At 41.2% G+C, this 27,563-nt stretch overlaps 2 protein-coding genes and 1 long non-coding RNA gene across 7 annotated transcripts; all 3 read left to right on the top strand.

The window, feature by feature from the left end:
• Nucleotides 1-2,681: 2,681 nt before the first annotated feature.
• Nucleotides 2,682-4,280, top strand: LOC115157278 (uncharacterized). Its single transcript, XR_003868409.1, has 3 exons — nucleotides 2,682-2,872; nucleotides 3,292-3,522; nucleotides 3,651-4,280. It is a non-coding gene; the product is annotated as an uncharacterized LOC115157278 (long non-coding RNA).
• A 212-nt stretch (nucleotides 4,281-4,492) lies between these two features.
• LOC115157265 (zinc finger protein 16-like) lies at nucleotides 4,493-14,462 on the top strand. 5 transcript variants are annotated; one of them, XM_029705370.1, is made up of 4 exons: nucleotides 4,493-4,957; nucleotides 12,505-12,623; nucleotides 12,787-12,901; nucleotides 13,114-14,462. In XM_029705370.1, the coding sequence occupies exon 4, from the start codon at nucleotides 13,326-13,328 to the stop codon at nucleotides 14,238-14,240; it is 915 nt and encodes a 304-aa protein (XP_029561230.1). In that variant the 5' UTR covers nucleotides 4,493-4,957; nucleotides 12,505-12,623; nucleotides 12,787-12,901; nucleotides 13,114-13,325; the 3' UTR covers nucleotides 14,241-14,462. The 5 variants fall into 5 exon arrangements, with proteins under 5 accessions (XP_029561230.1, XP_029561225.1, XP_029561229.1 ...); XM_029705365.1 differs by having other exon boundaries at nucleotides 4,494-4,933; XM_029705369.1 differs by lacking the exon at nucleotides 4,493-4,957 and adding an exon at nucleotides 11,200-11,685.
• An 8,832-nt stretch (nucleotides 14,463-23,294) lies between these two features.
• LOC115157264 (zinc finger protein 34-like) lies at nucleotides 23,295-27,156 on the top strand. Its single transcript, XM_029705364.1, has 4 exons — nucleotides 23,295-23,924; nucleotides 24,020-24,141; nucleotides 24,305-24,419; nucleotides 24,632-27,156. Exons 1-4 carry the CDS (start codon nucleotides 23,711-23,713, stop codon nucleotides 25,753-25,755), a joined length of 1,575 nt encoding a protein of 524 aa, XP_029561224.1. The 5' UTR covers nucleotides 23,295-23,710; the 3' UTR covers nucleotides 25,756-27,156.
• Nucleotides 27,157-27,563: the final 407 nt, after the last annotated feature.

Below are 27,563 nucleotides of genomic sequence, written 5' to 3'. Positions count from 1 at the left end.
CTCTGCGTCTCACAAAGACACAGCGGTTGGAACCAAATATCTCAAATTTGGACTCATCAGACCAAGGGACAGATTTCCACCGGTCTAATGTCCATTGCTCGTGTTTCTTGGCCCAAGCAGGTGTCTTCGTTTTGGGTTCCTTTAGTAGTGGTTTCTTTGCAGCAATTCCACCATGAAGGCCAGATTCTTGCAGTCTCCTCTGAACAGTTGATGTTGAGATGTGTCACTTGAACTCTGTGAAGCATTTGTTTGGGCTGCAATTTCTGAGGCTGATAACTCTAATGTCCTTAATATCTGGGTCTTCCTTACCTGTGGTGGTCCTCCTGAGAGCCAGTTTCATCATAGCACTTGATGATTTTTCAACTGCACTTGAAGAAACGTTCAAAGTTCTTGAAATGTTCCACATTGACTGACCTTGATGTCTTAAAGTAATGGACTTTAATTTCTCTTTGCTTATTTGAGCTGTTCTTGCCATAATATGGACTTGGAATTTTACCAAAAAGATATATCTTCTGTCTACCACCCCTACCTTGTCACAACACAACTGATTGCCTCAAATGCATTAAATGAACGTTTAACATGGCACACCTGTTAATTGAAATGCATTCCAGATGACTACCTCATGAAGCTGGTTGAGAGAAGGCCTAGAGTGTGCCAAGCTGTCATCAAGGCAAAGGGTGACTACTTTGAAGAGTCTCAAATATAAAATATATTTTGATTTGTTTAACACTTTTTTTGTTTACTACATGATTCCATACGTGTGATTTCATAGTTTTGATGTCTTCACTTTTATTCTACAATGTAGAAAATAGTACAAATAAAGAAAACCCCTGGAATGAGTAACTGTGTCCAAAACCAGTCAAAAGTTTGGACACATCTACTCATTCCAGGAATTTCTTTATTTTGACTATATATTCCCCGAAGACTCAGTGGAATATTACCCCAATTCTGATCAGTCAGAGGAACCAGGCACACCCGGCTCGCATCTTCAGAGGTGTTCAGCACCGATCAGCCGAAGACAAGGACCCACTAGAGCTAGTGATGGTGAAGGAGGGTTGTGAAGGAGGGTGTGGCTCAGGTGGTAGAGCATGGTGTTTGCAACGTGTTTGCAATGCCAGGGTTGTGGGTTCGATTCCCACGGGGGACCAGTACGGGGGAAAAAATGTATGAAATGTATGCATTCACTACTGTAAGTCGCTCTGGATAAGAGCGTCTGCTAAATGACTAAAATGTAAATGTAAAAATGTAAGGATGAGAAAGAGGAGGAGCTGGATCAGACCACGACCCTGGCAGGTCCTGACCAGTTTGTTATGGATGAGTCTGATGGGCAGCTGTGGACCTCTGTGGATCCAGGCAGAGACACTGACCCTGTCTGCCACCTAGATTTCTCCTTTCATTCCACAGAAGAGTACTCTCAGAATATCTCAATGTTCCCATCTCATAGTGGGCTGCCATCCATTCCTACTATGACAGATGATGTATGCTACATGCTAACATGTTCAGTGCAGCAAAACACATGAAAAGACACGTAGGGACATTGGCTGATGAGATTAGACAACAGATGCCAGAGGCTAAACTCAAGTAATGAAGGAAATAGTTTAGCTCTACAGCCAAGGCAGCATCAATACAGGGCTTCAGAAGCAACAGTGAGATTGAGTGAGTGCATGACAGGGTCAAACATGGCCACCACCTCCACCTTCTCTGGATACAGCCTGAGTCACAGTAGTTTTAACATGGTGAAGAGAATGAGGACTCGGTGGAGATCAGGTGGCACCACCGAGAGGCGTTTCAGCTGCACCTTCTGTGGTAAGAGCTTGCAGCGTTTCAGCGAGCTCTAAGTACACCTCCGGAGTCACACCTGAGAGAAACCGTACACCTGTGAACAGTGTGGCAGGAGTTTCACCAAGCAGTGCAACCTGATCAGACAGGCTGTGGTCCACAGTGGGGAGAAGCCCTTCGAGTGCACACAGTGTGGGAAATGCTTCACCCAACGCTCCAAAATGACGTCACATCAGAGAACTCACATAGGAGAGAGTGCAGTGTCTCAATACGTGGCACCTGCATACCCTGGGGATCCACACACAAGTTTTATGTTGTCTCAGACCAGATGGAACAAATAGGAACATAATTACAATTCCTATGTGAAAATATAGTAAAGATATTTTTGAACATTTTGACAAGATTCTTCTCCTAATTGATTTGTGGAATGGTTTTCATATTTGACTGTTAACGGATCCTTATTTACAGCTGGTAACATTGTGTATTTTTACCACAAAATCGTTTAAAAAACCATTATATTCAATAAAATGTATTTAATGAAAGAGTCAGTCTGTGCTTTTAGATGAATAATATGTAGGATCCATTCAGTCTGTATTGTCTAGGTAGTGTCTGACTATCTGGGATGTCACGTCTTGCCACAAGGGACAGTCTCATATCAGGTCAGGTTAATAACTCAATTCCACTTGATTTTCAGTTAGATTTTGAAGTTATTCTGCTGCCTTAAAATGTTAAGTTACTGTGTGTCTTCTCAAAACTAGACAAAACAAATATTTGTTTCAGTGTAATAGGCTATACATGTTCATACAACTTTAGATTTTAAATCTGGAAACAACATTTATTTAAGCTGACACCACTGGTACTGTATAAAACTGGTAATCTAAATCAAAGGTCACTAGATGCTGTAGATGGCTAAATAGATGAGAGAAATTGATTGGTAGTTTGAAGGATTTACTGTTTCATTGATTTGCCAGAGGCAGAGATAATGGGGGAGAGAGAAAGAGAAAGTGAGAGACTCAGGAAGTCAACAGGGGAAGTTTAGTGGTTTCTTACGTCAACGCTTGCTGCTGCTTGGTTGTGCCGGTGCAGAGTGAAGGTAGGAACAGTCTTAACTCTCTTTCTTACTCTTTCTCATTCATGTTTATACCTCAAACTCACTCTGAAACTTGAGAAGAGTAACAGTGACAGTGTGTTAGGGGTGGAATGGTAAGGGTCAGGGGGATGGAGAGGTGGTGGGGTCAGGCTCAGAAGGTTCATGATCTATGACAGGCCTGCAGTCAGAACAACGTACAATTCAATTGACGTCCGCTTTCATGAGAAGGCCAAAATAGCCACGAGATGCAGGGAGGAGAGGTCCTCTTATCAGTCACAGATAACAGCCAGAGCCGTGGTTTGGGGTGTCAGGGTGACCATCAGCATAATCATACACATTTTGATACATATTGTGAAGCATCTGTAAACAAGTTGTTATATGAATAATTTATTAACTGCACTGTAATTTGTGTCCGTCTCCAGAGTTGGTGGTGTGTGGAGATTCCAAGGGGAACATGTGGTTCAACCAGCCACCAAACATCAACTCCTGGAGCAGCAGGAAACCTGTGATATCTCTCCCTTTTCCTCTGATGAAACTGATGATTGATTTTCCCTAGGCACACAGTGACAGGATCAGTGTACTGCGACTCAACAACAGCACGATGATCTCAGCGTCCCATGACAAAACTGTGGGACAGAAACACCAAGAAACAGGTTCATGTCATTTTAACTCTTCAATTTCCACACACTCAAATAATTTAATCAAGAATGGATGAAAAGTCAGACCAATGCACTTTTTGTTTACATATGCTTACACTCCATCTCTCTCTAACTCTGTACAGGTGGGTGTGTGTGTGGGTCCTGTTATGGTCTTGGAGTTGAACCCACACTGCTCCAGTGAACTGGAGTGTGTCGTCGATGCACTGGGCCAGCTCTACTTCCTCTCCTGGAGAGAATAACCACCCAGTCTACACACACAGTCCATTGTATACACACACTGCTCCATATACATCCAATCATAATTAACTAACTCTCACACGGATATGTCAGTACTACTGTAATTGTTTGCATATTCTCTCAGGCAGCTCCATCAATGTCATCTTCTACACACTATCTAATATCCATGCTCTTTATATCTAATACCTCTAATTATAGATGTACGTGCCTTAAAAACCCTAAGTGAAGAACCTCAATGTAAATCAGCTATAATGCATATTATTTTAAATTTACATGAAAATAGATTATTGTCCTTGATCCCCAGCTGTGTTAAAGAAGTTATATCTCTTTAATAAATACTATACCACATTTTCAGAATGGTTTCATTAGGTTGTGTGGATGACAATAGAGATGGCAATATTTTAAATGTTTAACAATTTCCTGATACCTGTGTTCAATCCTTTATAAAGGCATTATTAGACTCATAAGGAACCATAACTTTTAATAATGGTTGAATAAAGTGTTTTTGTATTTTATTACAGTGTGTTGTGCATTATACATTTATATAGTGCATTATAAATGCATATAACCTTTTATGCAGTTCTAACCGTGTGAGCCACTGGACGTTAACGTATCATTATTTTTAGTCGATAGATATGGCTGTCCTATATACTCTGGTATTTCACCTGCCAGTGCTAAACTCTGCCCATTTTGAAGGGCTTTTGCGGTCTCATATTTACGGTACTAAATACTTACGTCACAAGTTGAACGGAAGTGCGATTGCGCACGTATCTCCCTTTTGAACATTGTTGGAATTGATCAACGTCTATTGCTTCAATCGATCTCTTAACAAATGCCAAATTGGGCAAATAACATTTACCATAGTGTGAGAAATTGAAATTAACGGATTGTTTATTGCACATTGGCTCGAGATTTTTTGACTATTTACTTAATCACAGAGAATACTGGCTGAACAAGATGGCCAGCTGCAATTTTCAGGCGCAGTTGGTATCCTTAATGGAGGTTTTAGCTAAAGCAGCTGTAGCAGAAATAAACCAACGTGTAGATGATAGCTGTGCTGTTATACGTTTGGAAATGACCCAAAGCCAGCGAGATATTGATTTACTGAAAAGGAAGTGTCAAGTGATGGAGAGCGAGCTGAAGAAGACACAACGAGTCAGGAGAAAAGGTAGTTGGTGACGTCTTATTCATGGTAATTTGATTGCTAGCCCATTCAATAGACCAGGGATGGGCAACTAGCGGGGTCTCAATGTACTGTTGAGAGTTAGAATAGTAGAATACACAATGCATCAGCAGTTCTCTTATGTCAGTCACTCAATCTGCCCATGTCAGCTAACATTTTTTTAGACTGGTAAATTAGTCTAGCCAGCAACTTACAAAAGAAGATTGCAGTTTTGAAACTGCAGTAAAAGTGCAGTAACTGCAGTCAACTGTGGTATTTTGTGTGCAGTAATTGCAGAATAACTGCAAAATTACTGCAGTAAAAAAAAGGTGCTATTTTGGTCGCAGTATTTGCAGCATACTGCAGTTATACCGCATTCTAGCTACAGTCATACTGCAGTTATACTGCACTCTGACTGCAATCTTTTTTCGTAAGGGGCTGTCTAAACTTGAAGTAATCATGGTTGAATTACCGATGGGATCTGCATTGATTTTGTTAGTCACTCTCGCTCAGATATCATATTAAAAACTGCAAACATTTCTCTCCACCCTATGGCAAAAAAAGATGTAATTTTTTTTTGATTTCACCTTTATTTAACCAGGTAGGCTATCTACAACTGCGTCCTGGCCAAGATAAAGCAAAGCAGTGTGACACAAACAACAACACAGAGTTACATATGGAATAAACAAACATACAGTCAATAATACAATAGAAAAAGTCTATATACAGTGTGTGCAAATGAGGTAGGATAAGGGAGGTAAGGCAATAAATAGGCCATAGTGGCAAAATAATTACAATATAGCAATTAAACCCTGGAGTGATAGATGTGCAGAAGATGAGTGTGCAAGTAGAGATACTGGGGTGCAAAGGAGCAAGATAAATAACAGTTTGGGGATGGAGTAGTTGGATGGGCTATTTATAGATGGGCTATGTACATGTGCAGTGATCTGTGAGCTGCTCTGACAGCTGGTGCATAAAGTTAGTGAGGGAGATATGAGTCTCCAGCTTCAGTGATTTTTGCAGTTCGTTCCAGTCATTGTTAGCAGAGAACTGGAAGGAAAGGCGGCCAAAGTAGGAATTGGCTTTGGGGGTGACCAGTGAAATATACCTGCTGGAGCGCGTGCTACAAGTGGGTGCTGCTATGGTGACCAGTGAGCTGAGATAAGGCGGGGCTTTACCTAGCAAAGACTTATAGATGACCTGGAGCCAGTGGGTTTGGCGACGAATATGAAGCGAGGGCCAGCCAACGAGAGCATACAGGTCGCAGTGGTGGGTAGTATATGGGGCTTTGGTGACAAAATGGATGGCACTGTGATAGACTGTATCCACTTTGCTGAGTAGAGTGTTGGAGGCTATTTTGTAAATGACATGGCCGAAGTTGAGGATCGGTAGGATGGTCAGTTTTACAAGGGTATGTTTGGCAGCATGAGTGAAGGATGCTTTGTTGCGAAATAGGAAGCCGATTCCAGATGTAATTTTGGATTGGAGATGCTTAATGTGAGTCTGGAAGGAGAGTTTACAGTCTAACCAGTCACCTAGGTATTTGTAGTTGTCCACATATTCTAAGTCAGAACCGTCCAGAGTAGTGATGCTGGACGGGCGGGCAGGTGTAGGCAGCGATCGGTTGAAGAGCATGCATTTAGTTTTACTTGCATTTAAGAGCAGTTGGAGGCCACGGAAGGAGAGTTGTATGGCATTGAAGCTCGTCTGGAGGTTAGTTAACACAGTGTCCAAAGAAAGGCCAGAAGTATACAGAATGGTGTTGTCTGCGTAGAGGTGGATCAGGGAATCACCAGCAGCAAGAGCGACATCATTGATTTGTACAGAGAAAAGAGTCGGCCCGAGAATTTAACCCTGTGGCACCCCCATAGAGACTGCCAGAGGTCCGGACAACAGGCCCTCTGATTTGACACACTGAACTCTGTCTGAGAAGTAGTTGGTGAACCAGGCGAGGCAGTCATTTGAGAAACCAAGGCTGTTGAGTCTGCCGATAAGAATGTGGTGATTGACAGAGTCGAAAGCCTTGGCCAGGTTGATGAATACGCCTGCACAGTATTGTCTCTTATCAATGGCGGTTATGATATCGTTTAGGACCTTGAGTGTGGCTGAGGTGCACCCATGACCAGCTCGGAAACCAGATTGCATAGCGGAGAAGTTACGGTGGGATTCGAAATGGTTGGTGATCTGTTTGTTAACTTGGCTTTCGAAGACCTTAGAAAGGCAGGGTAGGATAGATATAGGTCTGTAGCAGTTTGGGTCTAGAGTATCTCCCTCTTTGAAGAGGGGGATGACCGCGGCAGCTTTTCAATCTTTGGGCATCTCAGACGATACGAAAGAGAGGTTGAACAGGCTAGTAATAGGGGTTGCAGCCATTTCGGCAGATAATTTTAGAAAGAGAGGGTCCAGATTGTCTAGCCCGGCTGATTTGTAGGGGTCCAGATTTTGCAGCTCTTTCAGAACATCAACTATCTGGATTTGGGTGAAGGAGAAATGGGGGAGGCTTGGGCAAGTTGCTGTGGGGGGTGCAGGGCTATTGACCGGATTAGGGGTAGCCAGGTGGAAAGCATGGCCAGACGTAGAAAAATGCTTATTGAAATTCTCAATTATCATGGATTTATCGGTGGTAACAGTGTTTCCTAGCCTCAGTGCAGTGGGAAGCTGGGAGGAGGTGCTCTTTTTCTCCATGGACTTTACAGTGTCCCAGAACTTTTTGGAGTTTGTGCTACAGGATGCAAATTTCTGTTTGAAAAAGCTAGCCTTTGCTTTCCTAACTGCCTGTGTATATTGGTTCCTAACTTCCCTGAAAAGTTGCATGTCACCGGGGCTATTCGATGCTAATGCAATACGCCGCAGGATGTTTTTGTGTTGGTTAAGGGCAGTCAGGTCTGGAGTGAACAAGGGGCTATATCTGTTCCTGGTTCTACATTTTTTGAAAGGGGCATGCTTATTTCAGATGGTGAGGAAAGCACTTTCAAAGAATAACCAGGCATCCTCTACTGACGGAATGAGGTAGAGGATGCTAACTTCATGTGTGGATGTGGCTACGCAGACCCACCAGCCACTGCAGCCCCTCATGATGAGTTCAGATTTTTGGTATCCCCCACTCCATCAAAGTTTCCCATCGCTGCAATAGATGGAAATGTTAAATATTGTAGTCTATTCACGAAGCTGTCTGCCGCCTGAGGTGCATTTATGTAGCGAGATACCTGCCAAAAGGTTGAACGTACGTATCGTTAAGATCGTAATAAATCAATACGTAAATTGTTCGGATCGTAAGAAAAGCCATGTCTGAAACATAAACATGAAATTTCATCTGTGAACATACAAACACCATGATAAGATTATGGACTAACATTTTAGGCTTGAACAAATGTTGTGATGCAAAAATACTAGCAAAATGCATAGCACTCAGAATTAAAAGGGTTTTACCAGGTATTGTTCATCCTGATCAGACAGGTTTTTTACATGGACGATACATGGGAAATAATATACAACAACTACTAGAAATAATAGAACATCATGAAACATATAAGAAGCCAGGAATGGTATTTACAGCGGATTTTGAAAAGGCACTTGATAAAGTAAGACTGGATTTTATTTATAAATGCCTGAATTTTTTCAATTTTGGTAATTCTCTTATGAAATGGGTAAAAATAATGTATAGCAACCCCAGGTGTAAAATAGTAAATAACGGCTACTTCTCAGAGTTTTGAATTGTCAAGCGGAGTTAAACAATCTATTTGTTATGGCCATCGATATGCTAACTATTAAAATCAGATCTAATAACAACATTAGAGGATTAGGAATCCAAGGCTTAAAAACAAAGGTGTCCATGTATGCCGATGATTCAAGTTTTATGTTAAGTCCGCAAGCTAGATCCCTGCAATGTCTCATTAAAGATATAAACTTTTCTGTACTCTCTGGACTAAAACCTATTGGATCCTTAAAAAATACAACTTTTACATTACCCTTCAGCTTACCTATAAAATGGGCTGATGGTGAAGTAGACATACTCGGTATTCATATCACAAAAGATATAAATAAGCTCTCCACAATGAATTTCAATAGAAAACTTGTAAAAATAGACAAGATCCTGCAACCATGGAGAGGTAAATACCTTTCTATTTATGGAAAAATTGCCCTGATTAACTCCTTAGTCATTTCTCAGTTTATTCACTTACTTATGGCACTGCCTACTCCTGATGATTCGTTTTTCAAATCATATGAGCAAAAAAACATGTCGCTTTATCTGGGACGCTAAACCAGACAAATTATAGCGAGCATATCTATATAATGAATATGAATTGGGTGGGTTGAGATTATTAAATATAAAAGCACTAAACCACCTCTCTCTAAAAGCTTCACTTATTCAAAAGTTTTATTTGAACCCTAAATGGTTCTCAAGTAGATTAATAAGAAAAGCTCATCCATTGTTTAAAAATTGCCTTTTTGCCTTTGTGCAGATTGCCATGTCTCATTTTCGATTAATTGAAAATGATACTTTTTTCAAGTATCTTTCTTTTTCAAACAAGCATTGCAGAGCTGACTACAATTTCAATTTCATCCCCCTGAAAAGATAGAACAAATATTACAACAAATATTATGGCTGAACTCAAATGTGCTGGTTGATAAAATACGTGTATTCATGGGAAAGATGTTTGAAAAGGTGTTGGATGTTTGAAAAGTATACCAGTTTCTTTTGAGGACCAGGATGTTGACAACTGTGCCATACAGATTGCAAAATAGTTGGGAACAGATTTTTGATGTACCGATTCCATGGTACAGGGTGTATGAGTTGATATATAAAACAACGCAAGATTCAAGACTTCGTGCTTTTCAGCTAAAATTATTATATAGAATTCTTGCCACCAACAAAATGTTGAATATTTGAGGCATTAAATCATCAAAGCTCTGCACATTTTGTTGTGAGGATACAGAATCAATAGACCATTTATTTTGGAATTGCCCTCAGGTAGCCTGTTTCTGGTCTCAGATTCAGGAATGGCTGAAAATGCAGAACATTGATCTAAAATTGACCCTAGAAATAGTACTGTTGGGAGATCTGGAGAGACCGGGTCAGTCAGTTACTAATATACTAATACTCTTAGTAAAAGTATTTATCTTCAACACGCAATCTGTAGATTCTATTCGATTAGATAGATTGAAATTGTATGTTAAACATCATAGCATAGTTGAAAGATATGTGTTGTGTAGAAACACGAAGTGGGTGGCCAGCAGAGATAGATGGGATGGGCTGAGGGAAGCTGAGGGTTGGTATGGGTTGAAACAGGAAGTGGGTGGCCAGCAGAGATAGATGGGATGGGCTGAGGGAAGCTGAGGGTTAGTATGTGGAATTGGAGACAAGTGGGAGTGGAGTTTCTGTGAGAGAGAGAATGATGGTCAAAAGATAAAGGGGAAAAAAGTCAAAATAAAACATAATAAAAGTACATTTGAATGACACTAAGTGGCAGTGTTTTTACAACTAATGCCAGTTTGCCTGAGGCTGATGCCGTGCTGGTGTTTGTACACATGCATATACACACACTCTCATTCAAATAAACACATACAAGAACACACACATACATGTAATAGTGCCAGACATGCACACAAACATATACAGTTGGCATTGCTGTTATGATTTCAGTTGTCCTTGATGTCCTTTGTTTTCAATGTATTATTTTGTTTTATTTTTTATTGCATTGTTGTTCGCTGTTTTCTTCTGTCTTTACCTTTTTTCTATTTAGTTTATTCTCTTGGTTGTTGGTGCATTGGGAGTTTCTTGGGGGTGGGGAATGGAGTTAATTGTATTTGTATTTTTTCCGGGGGGGGCTGTGGGAGGGGTCTCGAATAGTTGAGGGACAGCTATTGGGGAACTGTGGGGGGATCTTGGAGGGTTTGGGTTTCACGAGATTGTGATCATGAAAAAGGAAACTATGACATATATTTTATATCACTATCATGCACACGCACCCTCACACATAAGGATGGCTCTGTTGCGGAAAGACTGATACATGATAGTGTCTTGATGCTGTATTGTTTGTCCTTCATGTTCTAATACTTTAATGTTACCCATTCCTTGTGTTTTTTGTAATAAAAAAATAATAATCTTGTGTTGCAATTCTGATGTACAATAATACCTTTCAGAGTTTTGGCAGTTTCATCTCACCAACAAAAAAACATACACCAAACGGCTTGTGAGGAGTGCTACACAAACAAGCATAACACAGTATTTAAAAAAACAGTTAAAAGTCTCCCTTCTCTTTTACTCCTCAGTTGAGTTTACTTCACATTTAGGTAGCTAATGTAATGGATTTGTTTGCCAGCGCAAGTTTAGATAGCACTAGCTGTATTATGATGTTTCAGTTCGCTAGGAATATCTCTACAGCATGGGTATACCTCTGGCTGACATTGACATCTCCATGCATGCACCCTATCAAAATATGACTAATTCAATATTGCACCATCCCATTCTCTGGGTTCTGTCTGCAATCATAACCAGTTGTGTCTACCAGGAATAATGAATCATAACCAGTAGTATCTACCAGGAATAATGAATCATAACCAGTAGTATATACCAATCAGACAGCAATCAAATATACCAATTCTAAAACAAGCTCTAGACTTTTATTTTGGAAATGAAACCAGAAGCTGCAAAGCAACTCTAACGTCTAGGCTATTGTTGCTTGATTGACTAGCTGACTTCGACTAGCTACGTTGGGTTCATGTCCTTTGCAGATGCCACATTACTGACAACGTTTGTACGTATAAAAAATATCTGTAACTGAGTAAAGGGAGACGTAAAGTAAGAATTGAACGTGTAAATGTTAATTCATAGTCTTAACATAGGGTTTGTGCGTTTCTAATTTAACGTTTACGTTTCGTATTTCACGCATGACTTTTCTTATGATCCTAACGATACGTACGTTCAACCTTTGGCAGCTATCTTGCTCCATAGGCGTTCCCTGACGCTCCCCAAATGTTCTTTCGAAAAGCAAATACGCCTTACACGCAATACCATTTTTCTTTATAAACATTTGGAACTTGACTTTAATATAAGTGAGAAATCATTTTTCAAATACATAAGATACATTACTGTACGCCGTTTAGGAAAGTTGGACCCGGCTGTATATTGAGAAACACCAGAAATGTGGAATGGAATAGTCCAATGGATATACAAGCGCAAGGTGAGGATGTGTTGTAGCTGAGGCGGTGTGTGAAAACAATCGGGTGCAATTTTGCTAAACTGCGCATAGTAAGTATATTTTTCGTATTTGAAAGATTCTTTCTCGCTTATAAAAGTTAAGTTCTGAAGGTTTCCAAAACCGTATGGCATGGCAAGTGAGGCATATTTGCGTAGACAGTGAGTTGGGATTAAACAGCGCATCGGAATTGTAGTTCATATGGAGCCAGCTGTGGTTCGTCCCATCAGCTGAGAACCCAAAAGGGGGACTGGCTGTAAACTGGCTATGCCCCCTTGGGTTGTTGAGAGCTATTTGATTGCACCATGGAACAACTGAAAAAAATTAATGAAATGTGTGATTATCCCTAATATTTCATTGAATACAATTATTTTCCAGGTTTTTACCCCGTGGCATCAGAGAGATCTTCATATCCAGTCAAGATTGTTTTGAACAAGCAGAGGAGTAACTCACAGTGCAGAGAAGAAGAGCTGACTGTTGAGGACTCTCAACCCCAGGTGTGATACATCACATTTTACAATTACAGAGACCTGACTGGCCTCTTGGATCAATTCTGATATTGGATTATCAGGAGATTTTATCGCTTTTGTGTGATTCATGAGTATGAAAAGGGTTAGATATGGTGTGTGTCCAGAGTAATAACCTCAGTCCCTGTTACAGCCTACAGATGTGGAGCAGAGAGTGGAGACTGAACCCATACCGATCAAAGATGAGGAGACTGCAGAGGATGTGTGGAAGACTGACCCTCAGGAAGAGCTCAGGATCACTGGAGAGGGTGGGTGTGACCATAAGGGGCACTGCTCTGTCTGTCTATGGAAGACTGTGTGGGTGTGGTGGTATGCACGTTCCAAATTGCTACATTGGTGTTGGGTGTTTTATGTTCTGGCATATGTAGCGCACGGACACACAGTCAGTTCTAAAGCAGTCATGTTTTGCTGTTAAGGGTCTTTTGTAATCTCTCTTTTATGTTTATCGCCAAATCTTTAGAATCTGGTTCCAAGCCTGGGAAACCACCATCCTTTGAGCGACGGCACTGTGATGAGGACTTCATCACACAACCCAACATATCTCCCAGAGTCTCAGTGGAACATTACCCAAATTCTGATTGTCCAGAGGAACCAGGAACACCCCAGCTCATATCTACAGAGGTGTTCAGCACAGAGCAGCACCGGCCAGATGAGGACTCACTAGACCTAGTGATGGTGAAAGAGGAGGAGCTGGATCAGACCACGACCCTGGCAGGACCTGACCAGTTTGTTATGGATGAGTCTGATGGGCAGCTGTGGACCTCTGTGGATCCAGGCAGAGACACTGACCCTGATGTCCACCCAGATTTCTCCTTTCATTCCACAGAAGAGTACTCTCAAAATATCTCAATTTACCCATCTCATAGTGGGCTGCCATCTGTTCCTACTATGACAGATGATGTAGGGCCATCGCTTCACTCTTCTATATGGAAACCACATGCTAACATGTTCAGTGCTGCAAAACACATGAAAAGACATGTCAGGACATTGGCTGATGAGACTAGACAACAGATGCCAGAGGGACAGAGCAGTGAGATGCTGAACTCAAATAATGAAGGAAATAGTTTAGCTCTACAGTCAAGGCAGCATCAATACAGGGCTTCAGAAGCAACAGTGAGATTGAGTGAGTGCGTGACAGGGTCAAACATGGCCACCACCTCCACCTTCTCTGGATACAGCCTGAGTCACAGTAGTTTTAACATGGTGAAGAGAATGAGGACTCAGTGGAGATCAGGTGGCACCACCGAGAGGCGTTTCAGCTGCACCTTCTGTGGGAAGAGCTTCCAGCGTTTCAGCGAGCTCAAAGTACACCTCCGGAGTCACACCGGAGAGAAACCGTACACCTGTGAACAGTGTGGCAGGAGTTTCACCCAGCAGTGCAACCTGATCAGACATGCTCTGGTCCACACTGGGGAGAAGCCCTTCGAGTGCACACAATGTGGGAAATGCTTCACCCAGCGCTCCAAAATGAAGTCACATCAAAGAACTCACATAGGAGAGAGTCCAATGTCTCAATATGCGGTACCCACATACCCTGCTGATCCACAAACAAGTTTAATGATGTCTCAGAACAGATGGAATAAATAGTTCATAATTACATAATTTTTCTGTAACACTTTCTATGTGAGAATGTGGTACAGAAAGTAGTTTGAGACATGTTGACAAGCTTTTTCTTCCAATTGATTTGTGAAATGGTTTTCATCTTTGACTGTTGTCTGCTCCTCGTTTTCATTTTAACAACTTATTTACAACTGGTAACAATGTGTATTTCTACCACAAAATCATAAAACCGTATTATATTCAATCAAACTGATTTAATGAAAGAGTCAATCTGCGCTTTTAGATCAATAATACAGTGCCTTCGGAAAGTATTCAGACCCCTCGACTTTTTCCACATTTTGTTAGGTCATTGTTACATAGCATTTTTCTAAAATTGATTAAATATTACTTTTTTCTCAGCAATCTACACAAAATACCCCATAATGACAGTGAAAACAGATTTTTAGATTTTGCAAAGTAAATAAAAATTAAAACAGATACCTTATTTACATAAGTATTCAAACCTTTTTCTATGATACTCGAAATTGAGCTCAAGTACATCCTGTTTCCATTGACCATCCTTGAGATGTTTCTACCACTTCATTGGAGTTTACCTGTGGTAAATTCAATTGATTGGACATGATTTGGAAAGGCACACACCTGTCTATATGTCCACAGTGGACAGTGCATGTCAGAGAAAAAACCAAGCCATGAGGTTGAAGGAATTGTCCGTAGAGCTCCGAGACAGGATTGTGTCGAGGCAGAGATCTGGGGAAGGGTACCAAAACATTTCTAAAGCATTGAAGGTCCCCAAGAACACACTAGCCTCCATCATTCTTAAATGGAAGAAGTTTGGAACCACCAAGACTCTTCCTAGAGCTTGCCGCCTGGCCAAAGGGAGGTGACCAAGAACCCGATAGTCACTCAGAGCTCTAGAGTTCCTCTGTGGAGATGGGAGAACCTTCCAGAAGGACAACCATCTCTGCAGCACTCCACCAATCAGGCCTTTATGGTAGAGTGGCCAGACGGAAGCCACTCCTCAGTAAAAGGCACATGACAGCCTGCTTGGAGTTTGGCAAAAGGCACCTAAAGACTCTCAGACCATGAGAAGCAAGTCAGGATCGAGGCAAAGATGAACGGAGCAAGGTACAGAGAGATCCTTGATGAAAACCTGCTCCAGAGCGCTCGGGACCTCAGACTGGGGTGAAGGGTCAACTTACAACCGGACATCGACCCTAAGCACACAGCCAAGACAACTAAGGAGAGGTTTCGAGACAAGTCTCTGAATGTACTTGCCAGAGCCCGGACTTGAACCCGATCAAACATCTCTGAAGAGACCTGAAAATAGCTGTGCAGCAACACTCCCCATCCAACCTGACAGAGCCTGAGAGGATCTGCAGAGAAGAATGGGAGAAACTCCCCAAATACAGGTGTGCCAAGCTTGTAGCGTCATACCCAAGACGACTCGAGGCTGTAATCACTGCCAAAGGTGCTTCAACAAAGTACTGAGTAAAGGGTCTGAGACCTTATGTAAATGTGATATTTCAGTTTTTTATATTTTATAAATTAGCTACAATTTCTAAAAAACAGTTTTTGCTTTGTCATTTTGGGGTATTGTGTGTAGATTGATGAGGGGGGAAAACAATTTAATACATTTTAGAATAAGGCTGTAACGTAACAAAATGTGGAAAAAGTCAAGTGGTCTGAATACTTTCTAAAGGCACTGTATATAGGAGCCATTTAGTATGTGTTGTCTAGTTAGTATTTGAATATCTGGGATGTCACTTCTTGCCACAAGGGACAGTCATATCAGGTCAAGTTAATAACTAAATTCATTTGGATTTTCTGAGTTATATTTTGAAGTTACTATGCTGCCTTAAAATGCCTTATGTAGTCTCAAAACTAGGCAATAAAATATTTATTTCAGTCAAATAGGCTATACATGTTCAGACAACTTTACATTTTACATCTGGAAACTACACTTTTACTGTGAACATTGTCTAAACTGACACCTCTGATACTTTATAAAAGTGATCATCTTAATCGAGGCTCATTTCATATTGTAGATGGCTAAATAGATAAGAGAAATAGATTGATATTATTGGTAGTTTGTATGATTTACTGGTTCATTGATTTGTCAATCAACAGAGGCAGAGATAATTAGAGAGATATACAGAAAGAGAACACAAGAGAGAAAGAGAGAGTAGGAAGTCAACAGGGGAAGTTTAGGTGTTTTTTGCATTATCGCTTGCTGCTGCTTGGTTGTGCTGGTGCAGAGTGAAGGTAGGAACAGTTTAACTCTGTTTCTCATTCTTTGTTTTTACCTCAGTCACCCCGGAACTCACGAGGAGTAACAATGACAGTGTGTTAGGGGTGGGATGGTCGGGGTCAGGGGAATAAAGCGGTGGGGTCAGGCTTAGAGGCTTCATGTTCTACAACAGGCCTGTAGTCAAAACAACATAAAATTCAATTGACTTCCACTGTAGTGAGAGGGCCAAAATGGCAGCGGGAGGAGAGGGCCTCTATCAGTCACAGAGAACAGCCAGAGCCGTGGTTAGGGGTGTCGGGGTGACCATCAGCATACTCATACACATTTTGATACATATTGTGAATGTTGTTTTATAGTTACGCGGTGACATCTCGTTCCTTGCATAGCTTCAAAAATGATTCGGCAATCATTCTTTTTTCAAAACTGTTTTGACCATAATCTTAAACAATAAATTACGTTTGACTGACTAAAGAAAAATCCACCGCTGTCGAACCATTTAAAATGTTGTCAATGTTTAGAAATGTCTCCTATGTCTGCCGTTTCCATTACACGTCACAATGTTGCGACATTGCTTTTGTCGAATAAACCTGGGTCAATGGAAACCTGCCTATTGTATACAGACACACATGCAATCATAGTTCACTTACTCTCACAAAGATACAGGCAACAGCCAAAGTAATGGAAACACTTGAGTAAATGAGGGACACAAAAGTATATTGAAAACAGGTGCTTCCACACAGGTGTGGTTCCTGTGTTAATTAAGCAATAAACAGCAAAAAATGCTGGACAGGACATTGTTTTGCCTACCATGGCTATGCCCCCATAGGATGACAATGACCCCATCCATAGGGCACAAATGGTCACGGAATGTTTGTTGAGCATGAAAATGATGTAAACCATATGCCATGGCCGTCTCAGTCACCAGATCTCAATCCAATTATGGGAGATTCTGGAGCGGGGCCTGAGGCAGCCTTTTCCACCACCATCAATAAAAACAACAAATGATGGAATTTCTCATGGACGAATAGTGTTACATCCCTCCAATAGAGTTCAAGACTGCAGAATCTATGCCAAAGTGCATTGAAGCTGTTCTAGCTCGTAGTGGCTCAGCGCCCTATTACAAAACTTTATGTTGGTAGTTACCTGTATATCAGTACTACTGTACTGTTATGCATATTCTCTCATGCAGCTCAATCAACACTACTACAACACACTATGAATACTCTTTATATCTAATACCTTTACTTATATATGTACAGTACATGCCTTTAAAAACCAAAGAGAAGGACCTCAATGTAAATCAGCTATAATTCATGTAGTATGCAATAGCTACTTGAAATAGATAATGAAATTCAGTTTATTTGAAGGTTCTATGAAACTAGTTTTGTTTCCCAACTGTGTATAAGTTATATCCCCTTTCAATCCTTTAAGAAATACCATACCACAGTTTCAGAATGGTTTCATTAGGCTGTGGAGATGACGCCTATGTTCAATCGTTCATGAAGGCATCATTAGACTCATAAGGAACCATTACTTTTTAAAAATGGTTGAAGAAAGTGTTTTTGTATTTTACCACAGTGTGTTGTGCATTATCAATGCATATTGCCTTTTATACATTGATAACCATATGAGCCACTGCACTACACTCTCCCCTGCATGTAGCCATATATATTTACTAAAAACAGATGACGTTTTACTATCCAAAGTCTTTAAGGTCTTCTCTTTTTAGTCAATAGATATAGCGGGGTTCTTACTAGAGGTAGTACAGCTACAACCGGAAGTGACTTTTTCCTAGCAGGTTCGGAGAACTTACATAACAGGTTAGGACACTTAGGTTAAGGTTAGGAAAAGGGTTAGCTAAAATGCTCTCCTAACCTGCTACGAAAAGTCACTTCAGGTCGTACATCTAGTCACAACCGTTTGTAAGATGACAAACGACATAAAAGGAATCATACCGCCATCTTGTGGCCGGTTGGCCTAGAAAACACCCTGGTATTTGCCTTGCCAGTGCTAAACTCTGCCAAATTTGAAGGGCTGTTGCAGTCTCATATTTACGCTAACAAATACTTACCTCACCAGTTAAACAGAAGTGCAATTAAGAGGATGAGTGGGGTCAGACGAGATTGGGATCTCCCTATGCAGAAAAGTGGTGAGGCTGTTGCAGTGAGAGATATGGAGAAGGCAGAAATGTTGGCTCAGGCATTTATTAAGGTACACAGCTCAAGTAATCTGACAGAAGAGGGGCAGCGGAGAACATCCTGGGGTCCTGGAACAGAGAGAAGTGGAGGATGCATTGAATACTCCTTTTACCTTGGCTGAGATGAAGAGCGTTATAGCTAAAGCTGGGGTAGGATCTCATGGGAAGGATGAGATGTTTCACGTCATGATGTCTCATCTCAGTGACACTGCAATGGGGAAAGTATTGGGCTTTTACAATAAGGAAACTGCCTGACAGTTCGAAGCAGGCTGTAGTAGTGACGACAAACCAGGGAAGAAAGACCCTACTAGTCCAAACTATAGGCCGATAGCGTTGGCATTTCATACATGTAAACTTATGGAAAGGATATATAATGGCACCGGAGGGGATGGCTGCTGTTTTACTGGCTCTTAACCAACTGTGCTATTTTGTTTGTTTTTTTGCGTTGTTTGTAACTTATTTTTTAAACTTATTTTGTACATAATGTTGCTGCTACTGTCTCTTATGTTCGAAAAGAGATTCTGGACATCAGAACAGCAATTACTCACCTCGAACTGGACAAATATTTTTTTCTTTAGCGAAACTGATGCGAAGTGCTCGCCTGAGGTAGAATACCGGTACCCCCTGTATATAGCCTCGTTACTGTTATTTTTGTGTTCCTTTTTATTTTTATTTGACTATTTTTACTTTAGTTTATTTAGTAAATACTTTCTTAACTCTTTCTTTAACGGCATTGTTGGTTAAGGGCTTGTAAATAAGCATTTCATGGTAAGGTCTACACCTGTTGTATTAGGAGCATTTGACAAATAAAATTTGATTTGATAACGGAAAGGCTGATGTTCTTCCTGGAGAGCAGAGGCCTGATGTCACCAAATCAAAGTGGGTTCAGGAAAGGCAGGGGAATGATGGATCCTGTACTGTGCCTAGAGTCAGTCATACAGAAGGCACAGGCAAATAAGGAAGTGGTGGGAGGGTTTTCTTTGATGTAGAGAAGGCCTATAATATGGAAGGAAGGCTTACTTATCAAACTGGATATCATGGGGGTTGGAGGAAGGGTTTTTAACTGGATAAAGGATTTTCTTTTTGGGCGATCAGTACAAGTCAGGGTGGGGATTTCTATGTCAGAAAGTTATGAGGTAGATAATGGTACCACCCCAGGGAACTGTCATTAGTCTTTTGTTCTCCATTATGATTGACGATGTATTCTCCCAGTTTTAGACCAGATATTAGGAGGTCATTGTTTGCGGATGACGGGGTGCTGGGGAAGAGAGGTGAAATATTCCCCATACATACAGCTGGGAGTGTTCAAGAAGCGAACAGTGAATTTGAACAGTCCCTCAGATGGGCTTCAAGTTTTCAGGTGAGAAATCACTTTTTTTTACTGCCTGAAGCTGTACGAAAGGAATCTTGAGAGGGTGGTCTGGTTTGGTTCCTGTGAGTCTGGTTTGACACTCAAGTAACATGGGCGAAGCAAATATTGAATGTGATTCATTGCCTGTCAGGAATAGAGTGGGGAGCAGATAGAATGGCATTGAAAATACCCTATACACGAGTCTACAAAACATTAGGGAAAACCTGCTTTTTCCATGACAGACTGACCAGGTGAAAATTATAAACCCTTATTTATGGCACTTGTTAAATCCACTTCAATCAGTGGAGATGAAGGGTAGGAGACAGGTTAAAGAAGGATTTTTAAGCCTTGAGACAATTGAGACATTGATTGTGTATGTGTGCCATTCAGAGGATGAAGATGTAAGTGCCTATGTACAGGGTATGGTGGTAGGTGCCAGGCGCACCGGTTTTATTGTGTCAAGAACTGCAACGCTGCTGGGTTTTTCACGCTCAACAGTTTCCATTGTCTATCAAGAATGGTCCACCACCCAAAGGACATCCAGCCAACTTGACACAACTGTGGGAAGCATTGGAGTCAACATGGGCCAGCATCCCTGTGGAACGCTTTCAACACCTTATAGAGTACAAGCCCCAACAAATGTAAGCTGTTCTGAGGGCAAAAGGGGGTGCAACTCAATATTAGGAAGGTGTTCCTAATGTTTTGTACACTCAGTGAATTGCGCTGTCAGGGTCATCACTGGACATTGGAAGTGTAGCATATGGATCAGAAGCTCAGACATCTTTGAAAAAGCTAGATGTAATCCAGGCTCAAGCTCTAAGAATATGTTGTGGAGCAATCAGGACCTCCCCGGTGGCAGCTCTGCAGGTAGAGTGGGGAGACATGCCGTTAAAGTTAAGACAACAACTAGCCTTGACACATTGGGTAAATCTACAAGACTTAGGGTTACACATCCTACAAAAAAGGTGCTCCTAGAGGGCTGGGAGCATGAACAAAATATGAATAGAAATTTGGGGTGGATGGTTAATGGCATGGCGAGAGAGAGCCCCTCGGTGGTTCTTCCTGCTATCCCTCCTTGGTTGCTCCCTCAGCCAATGATAGGCCTAGGGTTGCTTAAGAGGGTAAGAGCTGGTGAGGAAGGAGTAGATCCAGTAAATATTGTAAGTGAACATTTAAGAACACAGTACTATGCTGTCTTGAATATATTCACAGATGGATCTGAGCACCCTAAAACAGGGAGGACAGGTGCAGATTTGAGTGTTCCTGAGTTTAAGGTGGCAGTGACAAAAAGAGCAACTGATCATTTATCTGTTTACACAATGAAGTTGCTGGCCATACTATTGGCTGCAGAGTGGGTGGAGGAAATGAGGCCAGACAGGGTAGTAATCTGCTCTTACTTCTGTGCAGCACTGATGAGCTTAAATGCATTTGTGTCTCGGAGCAGACTAGATGTATTGTATGAGATTTTTCAGTGCTTGTATGGTGTAAGACAGATGGGGGTAGTTGTGATGTTCCACTGGGAACCAGCTCATGTGGGAGCAGATGCTAAGTGGTTGATAGGGACAGTGGTTAATAACAAAAGGCAAGAGTTGTGGAACAGGGATGGGAAAGGGAAGACCTGTATAAGATCCAGGAAAAGGTGGAGGCAGGGAGGTCCTTAGGTCGAGAGAGAAGGGAGGAAAGTGTAATCAACAGTACATTAAAACTGGTAAGAAAACTTCAGACTGGGAGGTGTGATCACTGTCAGGAGGAGATGGATACAGCGGAACACGTTCAAATTCAGTGCCAGCAATATGGGAGGGAAAGGAAGACGTTTGTCTTAGATTTAATGAGTAATGGTGTTGCGTTTTTTTCCTGTAGGTTTTCACTCCAATCCCAGTTGTAACTGACTTGATTCAGTTTATCAACCTGCTAATTATTAGAATCGGGTGCACTAGATTAGGGTTGGAGTGAAAACCTACAGGACGGTAGCTCTCCAGGATTGGTTTGCCCTGATTTAGACCTTCCCTGTCTCTATTCCACACTCCAGTCCATTTGGTGGTGGTAATGCGCCTTAAAGTTTTTTTGCCAACCACCACTGTGGATTTTACCACAGAAGAAGAAGAAGAAGATGGAGTGAGCTGTGCGCCAGACAGAGTTCTGGAGGTAAAATGTAAGTGAATGAGGGCTAGTTAAGTGAAGTGGAAAGTGTGGTGAAAAGCTCGGAACCCGAGCCTGGCATCGATGGACATAAAAAAGAATCTGGTCCAGTAGAAGTGACATTTTTTGAGAATGTGTGGATCTTTCCCTTTTGGAGGATCCATTTGTGGTGTCAGGGTGGGTGGGAAAGGAGTTGGGTGCAGTTGAATCAGTGAAGGTAACCTGTAGTGGACTTGTGATATTTGTTTGTGTTTCTTCTGAACAGAGGGAGCAGGTGCTCCGTGTCACATAACTTGGGTGAAGATATGTTTCTTGAAAGGAGTGATTTCTGGGGTAGCTAGAGTCAGAGTAGTGCATTAGGTGTCATGCGGAGGCAGTGAAGTAATTAGAGGAGGATGGATCAAGGGAGAAGGATCCTGAGAGGATCCCTGAGAATAGTAGAAAAGTTATTCAATTTTCATACTAGAGTAAATTTCAACTTCCTTATATTAAGCAAACCAGACAGGACAATTTTCTTATGTTTCTTTTATTGACGGATAGCCAGGACACGCTCCAACACTCACACATAATTTACAAACAAAGCATTTGTGTTTAGTGAGTCTGCCAGATCAGAGGCAGTAGTGATGACCAGGGATGTTCTCTTGATAAGTATGTGAATTGGACCATTTTCCTGTCAAAATGTAACAAGTACTTTTGGGTGTCAGGGAAAATGTATGGAGTAAAAAGTACATTATTTTCTTTAGGAATGTAATAAAGTAAAAGTTTCAAAAATATAAATAGTAAAGTACAGATACACAAAAAAAACTAATTAAGTAGTACTTTAAAGTATTTTTACTTAAGTACTTAACACTACTGATGCCAGCACAGAGCGATAGGCCAATGAGTGATATATCCTTCACTAAGGTTGGCTTCCGAGCTTTCATAGCAATGGTTATCAACTGCATAAATGGAACGTAGATCACCTAAATGGAACATAAATCACAGAAAATAGATGTGGCAGCTGCAGAGAAGTATTTGAGTATATGAGATTTGACTTCAGAAGACTTACAAGGTGTGTTGAGTGGTGGTGCCCTGTCCTCCCAGGCCGCTGGTATGGTGCAGGAGCAGATAGGGTCAAAATAGTGGAATGGGGTAGTGGGTTTTTAATGAGTGTAGTATTAGTTGGATGGGTGTTTTTTTTAATGTTATGTATAATATTTTATTTTTTTCCCTTTTCCAATTTTGTATCACGATGTATAATATATTTATAATGTGGTCCAGTTGGGGGTGGTAATGCAACATATTGGATACGAACCTCGCTTAAACACCGAAGATGGTGATGAAGAAGAAGAAGAAGAAGAACGGAAGCGCGGTTGCGCACGCATCTCCGATTTGAAACATGGTTGGCATTTATCAACATCGTTTGCCTAAATAGATCTCTTACAAATGTCGAATTGGTCCAATATCAACATTTGCCATAGTGTGGGAACTGGAAATAAACGGATTATTCTTTGCTCATTGGCTAGCAAAATTGTTAAAACATATTTACTTAATCACGGCGAATAAATACTGGGCTGGACAAGATGGCCAACTGCAATTTTCAGGAGCAGTTTGTATCCATTATGGAAGTATTAGCTAAAGCAGCAGTGGCAGAAATAAACAAACGTGTAGATGATAGCTGTGCTGTTATACGTTTGGAAATGACCCAAAGTCAGCGAGATATTGATGTACTGAAAAGGAAGTGTCAAATGATGGAGAGCGAGTTGAAGAAGACAAATGGACGAGTCAGGAGAAAAGGTAGTTGTGTTATTATTCGTGGTAAATTAATTGAATATGCAAAACCCAAATGTGTGAATAGCCCTAATATTTGACTGAATACAATTATTTTCTAGGTTTTTACCCCATGGCATCAGAAAGATCTTCATATCCAGTCAAGATTGTTTTGAACAAGCAGAGGAGTAACTCACAGTGCAGAGAAGAAGAGCTGACTGTTGAAGAGGACTCTCAACCCCAGGTGTGATACATCACCTTTTACAATTACAGAGACCTGGCTGGCTTCTTGGATCAATTCTGATATTGGATTATCAGGAGATTTTATCGCTTTTGTGTGATTCATGAGTATGAAAAGGGTTAGATATGGTGTGTGTCCAGAGTAATAACCTCAGTCCCTGTTACAGCCTACAGATGTGGAGCAGAGAGTGGAGACGGAACCCATACTGATCAAAGATGAGGAGACTGCAGAGGATGTGTGGAAGACTGACCCTCAGGAAGAGCTCAGGATCACTGGAGAGGGTGGGTGTGACGATAAGGGGCACTGCTCTGTCTGTCTATGGAAGACTGTGAGGGTGTGGTGGTATGCACGTTCCAAATTGCTACATTGGTGTTGGGTGTTTCATGTTCTGGCATATGTAGCTCACGGACACACAGTCAGTTCTAAAGCAGTCATGTTTTGCTGTTAAGGGTCTTTTGTAATGTTTATTTTATCTTTATCCCCAAATCATTAGAGTCTGGTTCCAAGCCTGGGAAACCACCATCCTTTGAGCAACGGCACTGTGATGAGGACTTCATCACACAACCCAATATATCTCCCAGAGACTCAGTAAAACATTACCCAAATTCTGATCATCCAGAGGAACCAGGAACACCCCAGCTCGCATCTACAGAGGTGTTCAGCACAGAGCAGCACCGGCCAGATGAGGACTCACTAGACCTAGTGATGGTGAAAGAGGAGGAGCTGGATCAGACCACGACCCTGGCAGGTCCTGACCAGTTTGTTATGGATGAGTCTGATGGGCAGCTGTGGACCTCTGTGGATCCAGGCAGAGACACTGACCCTGTCTGCCACCCAGATTTCTCCTTTCATTCCACAGAAGAGTACTCTCAGAATATCTCAATTTTCCCATCTCATAGTGGGCTGCCATCTGTTCCTACTATTACAGATGATGTAGGGCCATCACTTCACTCTTCTATATGGAAACCACATGCTAACATGTTCAGTGCTGCAAAACACATGAAAAGACATTTAGGGACATTGGCTGATGAGACTAGACAACAGACGCCAGAGGGACAGAGCAGTGAGATGCTAAACTCAAATAATGAAGGAAATAGTTTAGCTCTACAGCCAAGACTGCATCAATACAGGGCTTCAGAAGCAACAGTGAGATTGAGTGAGTGCGTGACAGGGTCAAACATGGCCACCACCTCCACCTTCTCAGGATACAGCCTGAGTCGCAGTAGTTTTAACATGGTGAAGAGAATGAGGACTCAGTGGAGGTCGGGCGGCACCACCGAGAGGCGTTTTAGCTGCACCTTCTGTGGGAAGAGCTTCCCGCGTTTCTGGCAGCTAAAAGAACACCTCCGAAGTCACACTGGAGAGAAACCGTACACCTGCGAACAGTGTGGCAGGAGTTTTACCAAACAGTGCAACCTGATCAGACATGCTGTGGTCCACAGTGGGGAGAAGCCCTACAAGTGCACACAGTGTGGGAAATGCTTCACCCAGCGCTCCAGCATGAAGTCACATCAGAGAACTCACATAGGAGAGAGTCCAGTGTCTCAATACGGGGCACCTGCATACCCTGGGGATCCACACACAAGTTTGTTGTCTCAGAACAGATGGAACAAATAGGAACTTAAATGCATTATGCTTCGGAAACATTTTCAATGTGAAAATGTAGATCAATCAACACTACTTGCTATCTTCTTCTACACTATCTGATGTGCTTACTTTTTGTATCTAATACCTCTACTGATACACTCCCCTATGTATTTATTTGGACAGTGAAGCTACAACTTTTAATTTGGCTCTATACTCCAGGATTTTGGATTTGTGATCAAATGTTTTATGAGGCGACAGTACAGAATGTCACCTTTTATTTGAGGGTATTTTCATACATCTGTTTTACCGTTTAGAAATTAAAGCACTTTATGTATCTAGTCCCCCCATTTGAAGGTGGCATAAGTATTTGGACAATTTCACTTGGTGTATAAAAATGTGTCAAGTTTAGTATTTTGCCCCATATTCTTAGCACGCAATGATTACATCAAGCTTGTGACTCTACAAACTTGTTGGATGCATTTGCAGTTAGTTTTGGTTGTGTTCTGGATTATGGTGTGTCATTTTGGAGTCACTTTTATTGTAAATAAGTTTGGGATTTGTTTCTGAACCCTTCTACATTGTAAACCCTACCATGACTACGGATAATCTTGAATAATGATGAGTGAGAAAGTTACAGAGATAACTATCATGCCCCCAAAAAATGCTAACCTCCCATGTTATTGGTAATGGTGAGAGGTTAGCATGTTTTGGGGGCATGATCTTTGCGCATCTGTCACTTTCTCACTCGTTATTCACAAATTCATTCGTGATTATCTGTAATCATGGTAGCCGCCACATTAATGTAGAAGTGTTCATATTCTATTCTTATTTACAATAAAAGTGACTCCAAAATGACACAATACATTATTACCATTAATTTCTATTGGGCACAACATTATCCGAAACACAACTAAAACAAACTACAAATGCATCCAGCAAGTTTGTAGAGTCATGAGCTTGATGTAGTCATTGCATGTTAGGAATATGGGACCAAATACTAAACTTTTGACAAAATGTAATACTAATGACACCTTCAAATGGGGGGAGTAGATGCATGAAGTGCATTCATTTCTAAAATGTAAAACAAATGTATAAAAATACCCTCAAAGTAAAGGGTGACATTCTGTAATGTCGCCTCATAAGACATTTGATCTCAAATCCAAAATGCTGGAGTATAGAGCCAAAGGATTTTTTTTTACTTCACTGTCCAAATAAATACATAGGGGGTGTATGTGCCTTAAAAACCTTGTGAAGAACCTCTGAATGTTAATTAGCTATAACACATGTAGTATACAATAGTTATTGGAAATATATCATGAAATTAAGTTTATTTGAAGTTTACATGAAACTAGTTTATCGTCCTTGTTCCCCAGCTATGTGTCAAACAAGATATATCCCATTTCCTTGAATAAATACCATACGACATCTTCAGACTGGTTTCATTAGGTTGTGTGGATGAGAATGGAGATGACAACATTTGATGATGTATAAACCATTCGTTTTTATGAATGGCTGAAGAAAGTGTTTTAGTATTTTACGTTTCACCACAGTGTGTCGTGCATTATGCATCTATAGCCTTTTAATGCATTAACAACCATGTGAGCCATTGCATTAGTCTTTTCGCCTACATGTAGCCAAAGCTATTGAAAAATACAAGACGTTTTACGATCTGAATTCTTTTAGATCATAAAACTAATTTCTTTAATCAATAGATATGGTTACTCTACATGTAGCTCTCCGTAGGGTTTTCAGCGGTTAGCTTCGCCCATGACTGGCTCCTTGTGAACTACAATCCCGACTCTGTGTTTTAACATTTAGGAACATCAATAATCATCACT

This window comes from Salmo trutta, chromosome 21 (assembly GCF_901001165.1).
Source record: "Salmo trutta chromosome 21, fSalTru1.1, whole genome shotgun sequence".
In the NCBI taxonomy this organism is placed as follows: domain Eukaryota; kingdom Metazoa; phylum Chordata; class Actinopteri; order Salmoniformes; family Salmonidae; genus Salmo; species Salmo trutta.
This window is presented reverse-complemented; position numbering and strand designations above follow the sequence as displayed.

Coding starts and splice junctions, on each gene's coding strand:
- LOC115157265 (XM_029705365.1), top strand. CDS start 4,723: ATGGCCAGCTGCAATTTTCAGGCGCAGTTGGTATCCTTAATGGAGGTT. Junction 4,934..12,504: donor ACAACGAGTCAGGAGAAAAG/GTAGTTGGTGAC, acceptor ATTATTTTCCAG/GTTTTTACCCCGTGGCATCA. Junction 12,902..13,113: donor GCTCAGGATCACTGGAGAGG/GTGGGTGTGACC, acceptor CCAAATCTTTAG/AATCTGGTTCCAAGCCTGGG.
- LOC115157264 (XM_029705364.1), top strand. CDS start 23,711: ATGGCCAACTGCAATTTTCAGGAGCAGTTTGTATCCATTATGGAAGTA. Junction 23,925..24,019: donor TGGACGAGTCAGGAGAAAAG/GTAGTTGTGTTA, acceptor ATTATTTTCTAG/GTTTTTACCCCATGGCATCA. Junction 24,142..24,304: donor AAGAGGACTCTCAACCCCAG/GTGTGATACATC, acceptor TCCCTGTTACAG/CCTACAGATGTGGAGCAGAG.